This window comes from Vanessa cardui, chromosome 16, assembly GCF_905220365.1.
Source record: "Vanessa cardui chromosome 16, ilVanCard2.1, whole genome shotgun sequence".
NCBI lineage: Eukaryota > Metazoa > Arthropoda > Insecta > Lepidoptera > Nymphalidae > Vanessa > Vanessa cardui.
The window spans coordinates 5048264-5068130 of NC_061138.1; the positions used below are offsets into that span (position 1 = coordinate 5048264).

General features: G+C 33.8%; 1 protein-coding gene across 1 annotated transcript in view; it reads left to right on the plus strand.

Annotated features, from left to right (window-relative positions):
* LOC124536371 (collagen alpha-1(XV) chain-like) overlaps nucleotides 1-9895 on the plus strand; it is a 169007-nt gene extending 159112 nt beyond the window's left edge. Inside the window, exons 3-5 of the mRNA XM_047112902.1 lie at nucleotides 6668-6747; nucleotides 9167-9714; nucleotides 9839-9895. Coding sequence (XP_046968858.1) covers nucleotides 6668-6747; nucleotides 9167-9714; nucleotides 9839-9895 — 685 coding nt within the window. The remainder of the gene's footprint in view (nucleotides 1-6667; nucleotides 6748-9166; nucleotides 9715-9838) is intronic.
* Nucleotides 9896-19867: the final 9972 nt, after the last annotated feature.

Genomic DNA, 19867 nt, shown 5'->3' on the forward strand with positions numbered 1-19867 from the left:
TTAATCATTTAGTATCACTTAGTACATTTTGTTGGCCCACAGTTTTAGTTACCATTAACAATGCTAGTTTTCAAGTGACCTCAGTTGATGTGTCGGTTTATATACTATACTTTCTTTTGTTTTTAAATATATATTATTAAATGTAAACATGACATTAATAAAATAAAAAAAAAATTGAATCGGTTCGAAATAATTCGACGACCTCCGTGGTCGATTGGTGTGTACACCGGTTTTCGTGGGAACGCCACTCCAAGGTCCCGGGTTCGATTCCCGATCAAGTCGATGTGAAACCATTACTTTGTATATTGTCTTGGGTCTGGGTGTATGTGGTACTTCTGATTTTCCATAACACAAGTGCTTTAGCTACTTACATTGGGATCAGATTAATGTATGTGATGTTGTCTCATATTTATTTATTTATTTATAATCGTAAATTAATCAATTCCAAAACCGCGTCCTGTCGTTTAAATAAAATAAACTTAAGAAACGTAATCTAAATTGTGTTTGCATTTACAATTAGAAGCCGTGTAAGTACGAGATCTATTCACTCTAACACGACGATTATAGTAATTTAACTTGGAAGAACACGTCTTCAGCAACTGGGTCTATCTACACATATAATAATATTATAGCGTCTGTTTGTAATATTAAAATAACCGCTTTCTACTAATTTCATGTATGTATACACGATACATATACCAAAATAACATGTTTTACAATTTTTATCGGTTTGTTTTGGTTAATTTCTAGACCGATTTTGACGGGTTTTTACACGACACTGACAGTCTACCTTCCAGAAATTACTTAATATCACAAAAGCTGCCTTATTGCCAGATTCTACTATAACTTATATAATCTGTATTAGATTTAAATAAGTTATAGTTAAAATCTGCGAATTGAAATATTGTTAAATTCAAACGCGTACGAATCGCGGGCGTAGCTAGTTATTACATAAATAACGAGTTAGTTTTAATTATAACAATAACATACATCGTGCGTATATTTATAAATAATATTACATAAATGAAAAGTAAGAGAAAAACACGTTAATGCCTTATTCGTGGAATGACGCAACCTCTCACGTTGACAAGAAGATTTAACATAATTATTTTACATAATTAGATATCGCTTTTAAATATTAAGTAATATAATACAGGATATATAGTTTTAATAATCTTAACAATTATTTCAAACTTCGAATCCTTATAACTCTGTGCAACAAATACTAGGCAAAGCATGTTCTATGTTAATATATAACAATAATTTAAAAGGTTAACTAATATATGTTAATCATATTTACATGTATCAAAACTCAACAAGCGCTCGTGTACTGATTGCTTCATTCAATTGTTCAAGACGAATTGTTAAACTAATTTTGTACTTGAAAGTACCGCTCGTATTGAAATTGCGACCAAAATCAAAATGAACTTTATTCAATCTATTTGTAACACAATTAAGCACAAAAGTCAATTAACAAGATCAAATTAAATGTGAAGCTTCCAGTATCTAGAGATGTAAATTCTACGGAGGAACCAACAAGGGACTCGGTACTCGTTTTGCTGCAACGTAATTATACATTTTAACTATAATAATGACAAGTCTAGTTGTATTCTCTGAATGTTTGAATTTCGAACGTAACATTATTTAATGTTATAGAACTCAGTCTTAGTACCGTTTTGGAAGGAAGTGTGCGGTTTACTGGCTGAAATTTGTAACGTGAGAAAAAATAATTACAAGTGTAGTAGTATTCTCGAATGTTTGATTTTCGAACGTAATGAAATTTTGGAGTATCGAAGTTTTATTAACATTTTTGGGAGGAAGTCCTTTACGCGAGAGACTCACTCACTCTCTCTCTTTTTCTCATTATTTTTATTATAATTTACCTAATATAAATATTTTTTATTCTCTTAATTCACACTTTTCATTCAATACAAAACAATTTTATCGCTCCATTTTATCTTCATTCTGAAATGTTAATAATTTAATTCATTAGGTCTGTTACCTAATATATAATTTATAGCGAAAACAACTCTGGTCCGAACCAATGTTTTCAAATATTTTTATATAAATTAAAGAAAATTATCGAAGGAACTCAGGATCGTTCGCTTAAATTGTAATATAGGAAATTGAAATACATATACTAGTCATTAATCTATGGAAAAATAAAAACCTTGATACAGTATTAATAAGTATCTGGTTACCGATAGATATATTTTTATATACTTGTGCTTGTAAATCATTCTATAGTATAAAACAAAGTCGTTCAACGCTGTCTCTCCGTATGATTAGATCTTTAAAATTTCGCAACGGATTTTGATGCGTTTTTTTTTTAATAGACAGATTGATTCGAAAGGAAAGTTTTTGTATATAATACATGGAAAACATAGTGAAGTATCATATATTAAGTATCAGCATTGCACCTTTGCGAAGCCGGAGCGGTTCGCTATAAAATTATAATTCAGATCTAAAAATCAAGATTAACAATTATAAACTTGTAGTATTTGGGTCATTAGACCTCACACATAACATTATTATTTACTACAAAAGGTACATTAGTTCGTTACGAAACTTGGAAACCAAAACCGTAACACACTACAAGAGACGTAGAAATGGAATAGACCGCTGTCAAACCGTCTTCAACGGTTGCTTTGATGGATTGGTACTTATGACTTTTGTTCTCTACCCGCAATTAATTCCGAATGTTTCTAGATGCGGGATATTCGGTTTAATTAATAGTGGGAATGAATGACTCGGGACCGCCATATTGTTCGATATTTGAATTTTATTTCAGATTCGAAAATGAACGAATAATATATAATTTGATATAATACGAAAGAGTTTGTATTTAATCGGTCATGTGTAACCTTTATCAACGGAAATGTTTATTTATTAATAAATGGTTGTTATTATCGTTTGATTTAATTGTATTAGCAAAAAAAAGAATTAACAATATTCCAGTTATATTACAACCTTAATAATAGGCGATTAGATTTTTCGCATATCTGCATAAATGATTTAGCCTTGCTTACAATATACCTGAACTAGTATTGAAAGAATTTATAATAACTAATTGTATTGATAAAAATTGCTTATTAATAACTGTTAACACTATACGCGGTATTATTACCTGGACTAGTAAACATTATTAAATCGATCAACAAATGACAGTGGAAATTGGCTCTATGTTTTAAATTACTGGTTTTATAAAAGTGATAATAATATCAGACTACTGAATATGCGGCTGTGGTGCATTATTAAAATGCTAAAAGGTTGTGAGTGTACTACTGCTGGGCTATAAACTATTCTTCTGTTTAAGTAAAGTAAAGTAAAAGCCTCCTCTCTCATTAAGGAGAGGGTTTTGAACATATTCCACATGCACATGTGGCAGAATTTCGATGAAATTAGACATGCAGGTTTCCTCACGATGTTTTCCTTCACCGCCGAGCACGAAATGAATTATAAACACAAATTAAGCACAAACATATATATAGTGCTGCTTGCCTGGGTTTGAACCCGAAATCATCGGTTAAGATGCATGTGTTCTAACCACTGGGCCAGCTCGGCTACCTCTTCTGTTTGAAGAGAACTTATTAATGTTTTTATTCTACCACACTTTTCTGACGTGGGCTGGAAGATTATTGTATTTATAATGTACAATAAATATCGTTTATTGCGATTAAATTTCCACGCAGATTAAAGTAGTTTATGTATGAAATATACGTGATTTTAATCTTCACATTATCTTATAACAAAATAGCTATGCTTTAGGAAGGGTAATTATTTAAAAGGGCTATTGATTGGTGATTTATGTGTCCAATTCACTCCCCAACATTAAATTTATTTGAAAAATATGAATAACAGTTATGCCTTGGCGATATAAAATTATTTAAAAAAAACTCAATTTTTTTATGGTATTATTAGCATATGGGCATATTAGCATATGGGCCACCTGATAGTAAGTCACCATCATCCATAGACAATGACGCTGTAAGAAATATTAACTATTCCTTACATGGTCAATGTGCCACCAACCTAGGGAACGAAGATGTTATGTCCCTTGTGCCTGTAGTTACACTGGCTCACTCACCCTTTAAACCGGAACACAACAATACTGAGTACTGTTATTTGGCGGTAGAATAACTGATGAGTGGGTGGTACCTACCCAGACGGGCTTGCACAAAACCCTACCACCAAGTAAAATACGTACAACTTTAATGTATCATACACAATTTATAATTATAAAACGTAAAGAGATAGTTCATTGACCTGAAAGATATACGATTATCAATTATTTTATTTAACGTCTATTTTCTTTGAAATTAAAGCCTCATTCATGGCTATTACGTCGCTATTGCTTAATTTCCTTTCATAAAAGTTCAGTTCAGCGCCTTCGACCTTTGCTTTCGTGACTCGGCTGATTTAAATTGATTCGTTTGAAAATAATTTTAGGCTTAACTCTTGTGAAAATTATATTAAATATTCATCTACTATACTATCTTTCTTAACGTAACTTAAAACATTATGATTCATATTATTTTAAGATACATTTAAGTGTTTTTTTCTCATCAACGGAATGTTTCCTTCTTTATCCGTACTATTCTACACTGTATTGTCACCTTTTGAAAAAGTGTCCATAAATTCAGAAGGACAAAATTTTCATATTCTTTGCACGATATTGATATATTCATAATGCAGTAATAGGTGAAATAAAATGATAACCCTTAAAACATTTTTAGAGCCATTTCAATAAATAAATTTGACATACAATCGTATAGCAATAAAACCATCAATATGTTCAGTTTCGTAAATAAGTTCCGTTGAGAGGATTTTTAAAAAACAATAAATCGTCAGCCGCTGCCGCCACGGTCCGAACAGTAAAACAAAAGAATGAGCGACTTATGTTCAATGAATCAAAACTGCAGACTCCAATTGGACTCACGAATTCACATCAATTAAATCTCACTTCATCTCCCCGTTCCCGAATATGATCTGAATTGCAGATCGTCACTTCTTTCAACTCGGTACACGGTATAAATGGTTCTGATTGGAGATTCATCGATTCAATTGCCCGTATAACTTGTATCTGATGAATCTTTAGTAGATTATTGATGTGGAAGATCTATTGCTGTTGCTCGTATGCCGTGATGACAACCAGCATAACGCACCCTTACACCGTCATACCTCTCTCCGAATCGGTATTCGATTGTCTTGTTTCTGCTATTTACTTTGTTATTATTATTATCATTACATAGTATAAGAGATGGTAGCTTTCCGCTGTCTGTCCCTATGTATGCTTACAACAACAACAACAACAGCCTGTAAATTCCCACTGTTGGGCTAAAGGCCTCCTCTCCCTTTGAGGAGAAGGTTTGCAACATATTCCACCACGCTGTTCCTATGCGGGTTGGTGGAATACACATGTGGCATAATTTCTATGAAATTTGTCACATGCAGGTTTCTTCACGATGTTTTCCTTCACCGCTGAGCACGAGATGAATTATAAAAACAAATTAAGCACATGAATCAGCGGTGCTTGCCTGGGGTTGAACCCGCAATCATCGGTTAAGATGCACGCGTTCTAACCACTGAGCCATCTCGCCTCTTATATATGTATGCTTAAATCTTTAAAATTACACAACGGATATTGATTCGGTTTTTTTTAATAGAGTTATTCGAGAGAAAGGTTTGTATAAAATTCGTGGAGAATTTACCTAGTAAAGAATTACTGATAATTAAGACATTTTCTACTATATTTAGGAACAACAATGCACCCGTGCGAAGCCGGGTCGAGTCGCTAGTAAGTAGTAGTAGTAGTTTCTGAGGTCAGTTATAAACACTATGTTTAACACCATGTTCAATTTGCTTGTTTTATTTATATCCGTCGGGCGTCAGACGGTTACATTTTTTTTCTATCCTGTTTGTTTACATGTTAAAATCGATAGACTGAAACCCTCTATCACATATAAAGATTGATTTTTATTGTAATAAGAAATATACTTTGTATTTATATTATATTACTTTACTTACTTTGATCGATAGAAAAACTATCACAAAACCGTATAAAGGAATGTTTTGTATTTAAGTATATATTTTTACGAACATATTCTGTAATAGAAATATAAATTATTTTGATATTTGTGTTTCCAAGAGCTTTTACAATTACGAATAAGATTGTGATTTTTATTTACGTTTTAATGTTAGGGTTCCTTGGGTGTAGTAGTTTTCGCATGTACACTTGGGGAAAGCCAGCTGCCAGTGAGTTGTGCCAGTCATGAGCAAAATACGATTTGGACACTTTCAGTGTTGTTATAATGGTAGGACAATTAAAAGAAATGTCGCCTCAGATCGATCAAAATCGTTATTCAATATATATAAGCATAACACTTGTCAAAAATCATAAGCTTCGAAAAAAAACCTCAGAACGCAATAGAATTGGCAACTAAATTGTGCATTGATATATTTAATACTGGTGGATGTTTCTGCTATGATAAAAAACACGTTAGCTATTCTAGACTATAAATTATCTCTATTCCAAAATTTATTCAGATTCGTTCATCCGTTCTTGTGTCATTCGGAAACAATCATCCATCCATCCAAATTTTCGCAAGTAATGTTATCATAAATTTCACCTGACGCTATTTTTAAACCTTCTTTAATGTTGTTTCAGATACATCTGGCTAATCATTGTATTGTCTACTACAATATGTTCAGCCAATGACAGCATCTTCGGATCAAAATATCCGAACGGTAAGTTGAATTTACATCAATGACATTTCAAGAGTACTTCAAAGAGCCTACTTACAAAGCATGTTTTGATTTTCATTTTTTGAGTGACGTGCTCATCATCACAAAAGCTCTTTATATTATAATCGATGTTAATGATATTTTTATTATGTTCATGTAACTTATTTTCATGGTATTATTAATGTCTTCATGGACTATCTGTTTATCTAAATGTATTTAATTCAAGTTAAGTTCACAATAAAGCATTTTCGAATGGTCAACTCTACCACCGTTTCGGAAAGTCTCTAGCGAGAAGAAACGGCGAAAACCTCATTTAATTGCTCTTTTCAAGGCACCAAACTTACAAATATTCACAATTATTCCTTAAATCCTGTGAAGGAACTCGAGCCTATATCTAGGCGGTTATTTTTTCCTAAAAAAATACTCTTATATATTGTAAATGTACTATTAAAATTTATTACGTATACAAAATAGTAAAAGTATGTAAATGCACTGAGAAGAGACTTCTCTTAAAGAAATAATTATTAAAAAATTACATTTGTATCCAAATAGTATTCGAGCAGCGTGGTTGGATAAGCACCAACTATAAAAAAGAACAGAGGATAGTTACTGTTTCTTAGTTGACTCTTAAAACAATATCAATTCATTTTTACTGTAGGTTAGTTAGGTCACCTGATGGTAAGTTATCACCGCCGTTTAGACATTGAGATATCTTACTCTCAATCCATGGGAGTTAAAATGTTACACTAGTGTAACTACAGGAATAAGAGACATACTCACTCATCCTTCAAACCAGAACATCAAATTACTAATTATTATATTATTCAATCATCTTACATGCATGTATTGCGTGTAATAAAAAAATTACCATACATTATTATACATTATCATACAAAGCTATATTTAAGTCATTGTTTAATTCAAGTATAAACATTAACCCGCTTAAGTTTACACTAGTGGTTTTTAAATATTTATAATAAAAGTATATTATGGTAAACAAATAAACCGCGGGAGGTAATGTCTCGAATTTGTCGACTGGTCGTATAACGGGTTCTGTATACAGCTCACAATGTCAGTAAAAATGTACGCCGTAAAAATAAAGGAGACGGGAATTTTTAAGTCCACAAAAATATACGGAATTATTTTTCCTTTTACCGTTAGTTATGACAGTACGTGTGTTTATCTATAGATTAAAGTACGAGCTTTACTTGGTGGTAGGGATTTGTACAAATCCCTTTGGGTACCACCCACTCGTCATTAAAGCTTGATAAGTGACAGTGTCTTATTATAAGAGTAGCCAAGATTGGTGACACATTGGGATCGAATATGTCACCAACCTTGGCTACTAAGATGTAATAACCCTTATGAATTTTAGTTATACTGGCTTACTCGACCTTCAAACACAATTATACTGACTTATTAGCTGTAGAATAAGTCGGTGGTAACTATTCAGATAGGCTTGCACAAAACCCAGGTAATTTTTAAAAAGAAAATTGTGGATGATTAACTTTTTCGTATCCGAAGTCGAGATAAAAGTATCTGAATCAAGAGTAATACTATATAGGCAAGCGCAATGCGTAATAAAACTAAGGTTATTTTTTTATATAAGCTGTCAAAGTATATACAGATTTTGCATACGCCTGATTCAAAACAATAGCATAACGCAATATTGAGGTAAAAAGTGGTTTTATCAAAATAAAAGTTTATAAAATACTGAATCCATGCTGTTTTTCATAATGACATACATACAAAAACCTAATGATTGTTACCCGCATGGTTTCAAACACGTCCGCACACTGGACCGAAATTGCTAACAGCGCTTTAAAGCGAGTGTCTGGCTAATTGTCGATGCTTGACAACACAACAACTGTTTTTTTTCGGCGTAGTTACTTTTTGACTATCTGTATTTTCGTTATTTCTTTAAATTAACTTTAGCTTATAATTAAAATAGATTTTAACGTATCGAATTTTACTTAAAAAATAGCAATATTTAATTAATTTAATGTTTAAGTAACAATTTTAAGTCAATTGTTTTCGATTGTATTTTAATAGTAGATAACAATTAAAGTACTTATTTCTGTTGTAAAATCTAATATCTTGTATGTTTTACTAAATACAAAGGAATTCAATTAAATTTTAATTCTAATTTCGAGTAACCGCTATAATTCGTTTATTTTTAATGAAGTAAAGATAAATTCGTTGCATTTTTAAATTCAAGCATTCGTCTGTTAATTTTTTAACAACGTCCGATAAATTTGGTGAGACATAACCAACCGCAATAAAACAAAGTTGTAAAGTGACCTACTTGTAACCATAAATTTTCCCTGAACTAGTTAAGAAATTAACACACTACAAACAAAACTAAACTAAAAGAAGCACTGTTAAGTGCCCATAAAATAAAGATACGTTTATCGCTTTTCAGATATTCCGGAATACGACTTGCTGCACGCCATTGGGGTTCCATTCAGTAACCCGAAGACCCAGTATTTCGACGAGGGCCTTGATGGGTTCCCTGCGTACGGCCTCAAACCGGGCTCCGATATTAAATCACCGTACAGGCTTTTCATGCCCGAGAAACTGTATGCGGAATTTTCAATAACCGCTACGGTCCGACCTGCAAACAAAGATGGTGGATTTCTCTTCTCCGTAGTAAACCCTTTGGAAACTGTCGTTCAATTAGGCGTCCAATTAATACCTTCTGGCCCGGGACTGACAAATATCTCTCTCCTATATACGGATGCTAATATTTACGCTTTGAGTCAGACTATTGCTTCGTTTGTAGTCCCGTCGTTCGCTAAAAAATGGAGTCGTTTCGCGCTAAAGGTGACAACACACAATGTCACATTGTTCCTGAATTGCCAAGAGTTTGATACTTTGATGGTTAAGAGAAATCCACTCGAGCTCGTATTTGATTCTGCTTCTACGCTATATGTAGGACAAGCGGGGCCTCTTATACGAGGGGCATTCCATGTAAGTACTTAATAATATTTTAATTTACAAAGATAATATATGCATTAATTATCAACATTTCTGACATTGTATTGGAAAATAATATTGTTACGTAGACTTCCTCACGTATCTTGCAACGGTCTAGCCTGACCGCAACCAGATTGCACAGAGAGAATTAAAGCCGCACACGGGCAAAGATTAATGTCAGAAACATCTAAAATGTCAATTTAATGGTTGAATCGTAAATAATTGAATCTGAGAGAACGCAACAACATTTTCCAATATAATGTTAGAGAATAATGTGACGACGTAAACTAAAGTCGATTTCTAAATTGTACACAAATACGTCTGACAATTTATCGATCGTAAAACGAATTATACTAAATTATGGATTTATCGTTTCCTACTTTGATATTATTACAAATCTTTTATTGATTTTATTACAGACGTAAAATTGTCGCAGTAGTTATAAAACCTCCTTCGCTTAAGTTACATTCACTTATCGATCGGATATCCATTACTAGTTGGAAACTTTTCTATTAAGTGCGAGTTAGAACTAGGAACTGGGAAAAGTATCTTTTTACTTTTCTCGAACTACTTTATGTAATTAGGTGATAACTAAGAAGTTGCGAATAGAGTTTCTTATTTGTTTGTACACTGTTATCGATCACCTAACGAAAAGTTGATTATAATAAATGCTAGTTAGTCGTCTCGGCTTCACTCTGGTACAATAAGGATCTATAAAGCACTTTTAGATTAACGAGATAAAGAAAAAAATGAAAAATATATCAACGCATTGAAATATTTTTATATTTAAATTCCATTACTATTAATAATAGTATTATTATAAGAGTAACAGATAGTTCATCTAAATAAAAGAATTCGAAAGGAATGGTTTCTTTAACAACAATGGCTAAATACGGTATGCAAAATAAATGACATTAAATTACGATTTTTTGTTTTTAAATTCAATTTACCTTCAATCGCTTAAAATTAGCTCTATCTGTTGCTCATTTACGGCCAAACCACGGCCGAATTGGTAAAATTTTGAAATGATATAAGCTTGAAAATTAAGGAAGCGATATGCAACTTTATTATCCCTAGCACCTAACGTACCTCCTGCCTCAAAAACGCGAACGAAGCTGTGGGCAATAACTGTATAAAATTTATTGGTCCTATCCTGTTACGCAAGCTTCGTGTTAAACAAAAAATGTATACACATTGACCTTTTTCTCACAGTTAAAGACATCGTCCATTATAATAGTAGTAATATAAATATTCTTTTATTCCGAACATATGTTCAAACCTTGTTATAAAGAGTTCAACATTTTATCACACGCTTCTGTAGAGAAAGGCTTTGTGATAAATAAACACTTTATTATCGCAAAGACGCGTTATAATCCACATAAACTGGATGTTCACCGAAACTGCATTAGATGGAGCGTGTTAATTTAACGGAGAGACTTCAAGTCTTCATAGCAACTGAGAAAAGAAAATATTGTGGCCTTAACAAAATACATGCAGGTATATTTTACATACACAGCTGGTAAATTTCTCACAGCTGGGCTAAGGCCTCTTCTTCCTTTGAGGATGCGGATTTGGAGAATGCTAATTTGACATGTGGCCAAATTTCATTGAAATTGAGTAATGAAAATACACATGCAGGTTTCCTCAATTTTTTCCTTCACTGCTGAGCGCGAGTTATAACGTAAGTTACAAGTAAGAACATGAAAGTTCAGTGGAAATCATCAGTCAAGATGCGTTTTAATCACTGGGCCATCTAGGTGCACAGATTCATCTCGGCTCAGTGCACCAAGATCCGTATTTATTAAATTCAACATCATTAAGTGATTTAAGATATCTAATTATGTGCTGTTTTATAATGCCTCATTACATTTTATGAAGTATTTTATCTGATACGACTTGCGAGAAAATTTCTCCCTGCTCAAATAATTGTGGCGATCGGTTGAACGGTATAGAAGTTGATGTATAGCGCCATCTATCAGCGAGTCACAACAACAAAAGTTAAGCTAAGAATAAAACAACGCCTGATCTCTTTGACTGGTAAATTCACAAAAACAATAAATAAATGAATATCGAAGAAATATATTTTATATTATAACTGATATTTAGATATTTATACACATCAAAAGCGGGTTCAATAAAAATTTGCAGCGATTTAAAAGCAATTTATTAACAAGTAAATAATTTATTTAATATAAGTAAAAATATATATATTTAAATGATTGTATCGTATCAATGATTAAATTCCAAAATAATATTTAATTACTTAGTATTTCTAAGCGCACTAACTTTAGCGAAGATTTGAGTCAGATGTTTTTCTTGGCCATCTACGGCCATTCAAGTTAGCTAAACTTAAGAGAACTTCCGACCAACGAGGTCGAGTTTGCATATATCATCCTGTTGTAAGTTTCACTCCCAAACTGCATCGGATAAGTTTGCCGATTCAATTTTCTGTAACATGTATGGTTTAATGCTAGTTACTAAAACTAGAAATAAAAAAAATAGTTTGGTTTAATTAGTCTTTTGAAAATAATGTTTGGAGATTATGCCACCGCTCTTCTCTTAAGCTGGAGGAATAAATATGCCAGAATTTTGTCCATGCAGGTTACTTTACTTTTTTTTGTCAGAGAAATGTAAAGGCATGTTGAATACAAAAAAAATATTAATCCCTTGCAATTTGAACCCACAATATTAAGTTAAGATTGGTATATTCTACCCACACCACTTTCGTGGCAATCTCGGCTAAGAAATTTTAGGTTATCTGTTTTTAGTTAACCTGTCTAGCGTCTGGTATACCGGCCCGTGTTCTCTTAGTTATAAAATATGCACAGACTAGAAACTCAATGCGTGGTGTAATTTTAAAGAGCCTAGGGCCAACATTCAGACCACGTTATAAAGCTATAGAGAACAGTGTCAGTTGATTATCGTTCTTGCACAGGTACATTTAGCTACAAACAACGGTAAAATAGACTTTACGCTTCTAGAATTAAGACTCAAAATGATTGTTTTTAAACAGTAGTTAATACATGAAATTACAATATCAGTTGTTAATATCTGTATTTATTCAGTAGTAAGTTGACTTTTGCATTGCAATTTTCGCTAGAGGGTTAAGTTTAGAACGAGCAATACTAAATCCTTTTAACTAATAATTTCTGTCTTGTCCATCGTATTATTTGATACCTTAGCTATTATTTTATAACCAGTAATTGTCTGCCTCGTTGTTCTAATAGCTATACGACTTCTCAGCGATCAAAATCTGGCTCCAGCCAATAAAATGCTATTAAGTTTTAATGGCTAAGGAGTCGGAATAACAGCTTAAAGTTATAAACTTGGTAGTGTCTAAAGTTCTGTGACTCGTAAAACTATTAGGTATCTGAATTCAGTTGTATCAAAAATTAGAAGTACATCATCATAATAAACATTTATTTTTAATGATATTACTTTTCTATTAAATAATATGTTTGTGGCTTGTTGTAAATGGTTGTATTATGTGGAATTAAATCAACGGACAATGGTTTTACATAACATAAGGCTTTTGTATTTTGTTGTTGACATTAGTAATTTTTACTGCCTCGTTAGTAACTAAATTTAAGGTCAAAGGTCTCGAGGTCCTGAGTTCACCCCAAGTTACAAAGATATTAGTATTTTCTATCGAAAATTTGTCAGTAACACGGATTCTAGAATTGACAGTGTGTGCATTCCCAAGAACACCTAGGAAAGAACGCAAAACCGCTAATACAGCACCTGAACTCTTTACGTTGGGTAATATTTTTCGTCATTTTATTATTAGAGAATTAGCACACACACACTTTTGCACCATAAAATGTCCTACGTAGTTGACTGAACCCTTGAGATTGGACGCCGAGGACAAAATCGATCAGGACGACATCATCAACATCATTAGTAATTAACCTTATGCCGATAGCCTTTTTAGCACCAAGGCACATATACACGCTATGAATTTAAATTTATAATTAAGGCAACTCATTAAATTCGTGAGCAGGCAGAATTATCTTACCTCTGCAAACTCCTAACTAGTAAAAAGTAGATGTGCAGAATTTCGCCAAATATATGACCGAAACTTGGAAAATTAACATCTCATATTAAAGATGTCATTTGATTAAATTTAAGTTAATAGCAATTCTTTAGCCTTCCCGGGATGTCAAATTAATCTTCATAACAAATATTATATATATCGGCTCAGAAAATTAAGCGTAATGAACAGTGTAACAGATAGAGGTATTCCTATTAATAATATAATATGTAGGTATATTTGCATGCAGGTACATGTATTATTAATAGGGATACCTTATCCGAATCTTCTAGTAAAGTTATAATTATATACGAATATTTATATCAATATAATATAATTATTTCGATAATTCAATATGATCGTATGTCACTTTATTTTTTAAAAAATATTCTATTATATATAATAAAATGGGAATGCCTTTTTGTAACATTACAATAACCGCTATTTATTACATACATATGTACGGATACAAGACACCTATACCAAAATAACAGTATATTTTTTTATTTTTTGTCTGTCTGTCTATCTCTCTCTTACCTGAAATCTCTGTAACAGCTGAATTGATTTTGCCAGGGCTTATGATAGCTGATGTAATATGAAGTAACTTAGGCTACGTTTATTTTAGAATGATATATTAAATAATAATAAGTCAGTATAATGTGCAATACCGCAAACAGCCCAGAGTCCGAAGTAAATACGAAGTAACGGGCACAGATGGTTGAAAAATCACCGTAGAATATATATATATATATATATATATATATAGATATATAGATATATATATAGATATATATATATATACAAAATATATAATGTAACAATATCACGATTATTTATTTGCTTGGTTTGACTAAAGCAGTTGTGCTTATACACATATACGCTGTTACATGCACACAAGCTTAATGTTTGATATTGGTTTAGTTTAAAAAAAAAGTAGCTTCCAATAACCGATGACTTATAGCCAGGAATTGTATTTACTACCCGAATAACGAGAGCATTTAAAACACTTCCGCTAAATAATTAAAGAGAAAAAAAAACATTCGTATTCAGACAGACAGACAAGTATCTCTAAACGTGCACTAGATTTGCTATAACACTTGCAAATATGTGCCACTCAGACACACTCTATGTCTATATAAATTATTTACAATCGTGGAACTTTGAATTTGTTTATAACATATCTTATTACAATGTGATAGAGTTCAAATTTGACGTGGAATGAAGTAAAAATAATTTTGTCAGTTGGAGTGTGATGAGTGCCGTGTTGAAAACTCATCTCAATGAATTGTGGGGCGAATGTTTGTTTTGATACTTTTAAACCCTAACACGCTCGCGTAACAAGCTGAGCCTGGGGCGTCTGCGTAATACTTTACACTCGTACGTTAAAATTTGATATATAAAAATTCAAATTCCAACTAATATTATATTTTGAAACTCATTTTATATGTAACAGCCTGTAAATTACACACTGCTGGGCTAAGGACTCCTGTTCCATTAAGGAGAGGGTTTGGAACATATTCCACCACGCTGTTCAAATGCGGGTTGGTGGAATGCACATGTGGCAGAATTTCGATGAAATTAGACGATCCTCGCGATGTTTTCCTTCACCGCCGAGCACGAGATGAATTATAAACACAAATAAAGCACATATATATAATGGTGCTTGCCTGGGTTTGAACCCGAAATCATCGATTAAGATGCACGCGTTCTCATTTTATAAGTTAATTAAAACGATTAATTCCTAAGCAATATTTTATGAAAATAACTTGATCACTCGCTTCGAAATCACTTAGTACAAAAATTATTCTCAGACTGCGTCAACATACTAAATAGGCGATGAGTAAATGTGCATACTGAAAATAAAGACTACAATATTATCTCATATAAATGGAGTGACTATCATATACATATCACATATACATACATATATCGTATGGGTAGGCAGAATGGTAAATGAACCGCTTATGTTAAGTGGTAACCATGTATACACGTGTACATCTAGTGGCCACAAACTTGGGCCAGGAGTTACCTTTCAAACTAGAATAGGATAATATCAAATACTGCTAAACAGCTATATTTTGTAGATGGTAAAATACACGATCAGTGGATGGTGCCTACCCAGCGGTAATACTTACAAGTAGGCACCGTCAAGTGGTATTGGTACAAGTAGGGTGGTACTGCCAAAACAAACTAACGAAACTTTAAAATGTTAGTTACTACATACATATATTTACCAGTTAGATCTTTAATGAAAAGAAAACTTAAAGCTAACCTTAAAATTTGAATATGGAACTAAAATTTCACGCTTAAGGTAATATACCATTTAGCTTCTCATAAGCGTCCGAGTAATTTCAACATCGAAATTCTAGGTATTATGCGTTTATTCTGCCTGACACACAGATGTTCCACTACAAATAGCACTATAGTCGCTACAGTGTCCACAATTAAACCCACGTTTACACTTAAATGTAAGTAAAGTGAATAGGTATTAAATTATTTTTATTTTTCTTAAACATATTTTTTTAGTGACCAGGCATTCAAAAGCGTTTCTTAATGCTTACTATAAATTTGATGATTACATTTAATGATAATATTACATGCATTCTGATATCCTCAACAATAAATTGGGAAAAAGCGAAATAACTTACCGTTAAATATACAGCATATAAAAAATTGTGTACAGTTTATTTTTAACATTTTGCCAAGTCATTGAAATTAATTTTTATTATAAGTAATGAAAAGAGATCAAAATTTTAAAAATATTTTTTATCGGTAATGTTAAAATCGACAAGAAATTCCTGGTCAGGAACTAAATCATGGATCATCAGAAGTAATATAATATGGTCAGCTTGATAACTTATTTGCTTGAAAAATATGAAGTCTTAATAGATAACCATTATTTGGTTAGCAGAACTGTAGGTACGAACGGCTGATATAAAAATAATATTTAATCGCCATTTGTAAGGTTAGATTTAATTTATATTTGAAGAACAAAATTAATTATTTTGCTTACCCGCTAATAATATTGAATTTTCTGGGAAGTCGTTTTTAAAGCTGAGGCATAAAATACATTACTTGCTGAATAATGCCAGTAGCCGGAGAAAGACCACAGTGGCGTGCACTTGGAGAGGCCTATGTCCAACAGTGGACAAAAACGGGCTGAAGATGAATTAATTTATAGCTTTCAAGTTATTTTAATTAAGAGCCGAGAGGGCCCAGTGGTTAGAACACGTGCATCTTAACCGATGATTGCGGGTTCAAACCCAGGCAAGCACCGCTGTTTCATGTGCTTGATTTGTCTTTATAATTCATCTCGTACTTTGCGGTGAAGGAAAACATCTTGAGGAAACTTGCATGTGACAAATTTCATAGAAATTCTGCCACATGTGTATTCCACCAACCCGCATTGGAACAACGTGGTGGAATATGTTCCAAGCCCTCTCCTCAAAAAGGGAGAGGAGGCCTTTAGCCTAGCAGTGGGAAATTTACAGGCTGTTACTAAGTTATTTTAATTCACACCACACCCAGCCACGCGTTGCTGTGGCTCAGTAATAATAATATATTTATCGGCGGCAGCGATGGCTGAGCGGTAGTATGGTCCTTTTCGGTGTTCGTTGGTACGGGGTCCATCACGATGAATTAAAATAACACGTGGTATAGCGATAGAAGTTTTATTACGTTACGGATTTACAACTTGATTGAGTAGGTAAACCGACAGTTTCGCCTTGGAGGTGTGGGCTGATCAGTTACTCAAACGCAAGTGTCGTTATCCAGTCCCCATACTCTCCAACACGACTCTGTCCACGTGACTTTAACATTCCATGACGTCACCGCGTTTACCCACTACTATAATAATCAAATAAGCTTCTTTTAATCAAAATGATTGGCTTTCCACGACACGGCCAGCCTGACGAGTTACACGTCCTCGTGTGTATCTGTAACAAAATGATCTATTTTGAAGCAAATTTCAAACCTCGGCCAACCTGACCGTAACGTGAAATTACATTACTACATTCATGTATCATCTCTATTCATCAGTTAAAATTAATCACAAAAAAACTAATAATTTATCATGATCATTCGCAGACGAGAGGTTCCTCTAACAGTCATTAAACAAAGGTTTTATTATTACACACTTCATTAACACATTGAGATCACATACAACGCTCATGGCCCGGCTGACTCAGCAGCTAGTGACAAAACTGTTGTCACCCATATCGTCATCACCTCGTGTGATACGACCAACACTTCATCTAGACTCCACGAGTCCCAGGTCAATACATGACCAACACAACAATAGTCTCTTATGAGACCCAGGTCCCCGCCACACCACTAGCTGCCCATCGCGCCCTGAACAACCCGAGCGAGTTGCAGTTACGACTACAGACTAGTGCGTGTGGTGCGACCAATAGCCATGGTATGTGCTCTATTTACTAGTGATGCTTCCCTCATCACTATCATCCAACAAATCTAACTCAGTAGGTACATCAGTAAGAGGAATCTTTCGTAAGCGATCGTGAGCATACTTATACGTTCTATTACCAGATAACTGTTTTAACAGATAGCGATCACCTTCAAGCAATTCTACAACTTTAAACGGTCCCTTGTATTTAGGATCTAACTTAGTTTGATTTCTCTCCTCGTTTTGAATTAAGACCAAGTCACCAATATCAAACTTTACAATTTTAGCCTTGTTTTTATTAAATCTGATTTTATCGTAAGTCGCACTCTTGTCTATGTTCCTAGCCGCTTGCTCTCTCGTTTTGTTAATGTCTACTTCCGGTTCAGTATCATCATAAGTTAAAAGATTTAACGGTCTTGCTACACGCCCTATCATAAGTTCGAGGGGACTAGCACCAGTTACACGATGAACAGAACAATTTAAAGCTAATTGTACATCATCTAATGCTTCTTGCCATGACCTATCAGAAGCCTCTACAGAAGTCAGCATACCTTTTAATGTGCTCATAACCCTTTAAACTTGGCCATTGGCACGACTAGAACCCGTAGCTATTAAGTGTAAAGAAATACCATGTTTCTCACAAAAATCTTTGAAATCTTTGCTGGCAAAACATCGACCTTGATCAGCAATGATTCGTGCTGGAGAACCAAATAACGACACACTAGATTTCAGAGCCTTAATCACGCTAGCTGCATCAATACGGAGAGTATGGTACATTAGAACAAATTTAGTAAAGGCATCGATTAAAACTATGACGTATTCTTTAGAATCATTTTTACCACTTAGCTTGCCTGTTATATCTACATGCACTGTGTGCCACGGGACAGTTATCTTGGGGATTGGATAAAGTTCAGCCTGCACACGACCCGAATGGGATTTTGAAACTTTACAGGTAATACACCCATCAACAAACTTACGCACATACTTAGCCATGTGCTCGAACCAATAATATTCGTATACCTTTTCAAGAGTCTTCTCCCAACCAAGGTGCATAAGAGATTCGTGGACATGGTTTATTACCGACCAACGGAAGGCCCTAGGAACTATTGGGAGACACCGGGTGCGGTTGTTTCTTTGCACTTTGCGGTGCAAAATACTTGAACGCATCTCGTAAGTCTTAGCAATGTCAAGTGGGAGTTGACCCTCCTTAAGTTTTGTTACCAACGACTGAATCTCTGGATCACGCAGCTGTTCCGCCAACAACCAGTTATCTGACAAGGTTGCGAGATCTACACGTTTTTGCTCGACTTTTGAAAAACTGGGGGAATCAGAAGATGGTAAAGCATTTCGCGAAAGGAAATCGACATGAGCCATATGACGTCCTTCGCGATAACTAATTTGAAAATCAAATGCTTGGAGAAAAGCCCACCAACGATGCACCCGTGGTGTTATATCGACTTTATTTCGTGAAGCCTTTAACGAATTGCAGTCAGTAACTACTTCAAAATGCCTACCCTGTAAATAATGCCTAAAGTGCTTCACAGCGTTTACTACAGCTAGAGTCTCCAACTCATAAGAGTGGTACTTTGACTCTGCTTTCGTAGTTCGCTTACTATAGTACTCGACTACACGTAACTGACCATCCATCTTCTGGAATAAGATGGCGCCATACCCGTTAGCACTTGCGTCGGTATGTAGTTCAGTTGGCAGGTCTG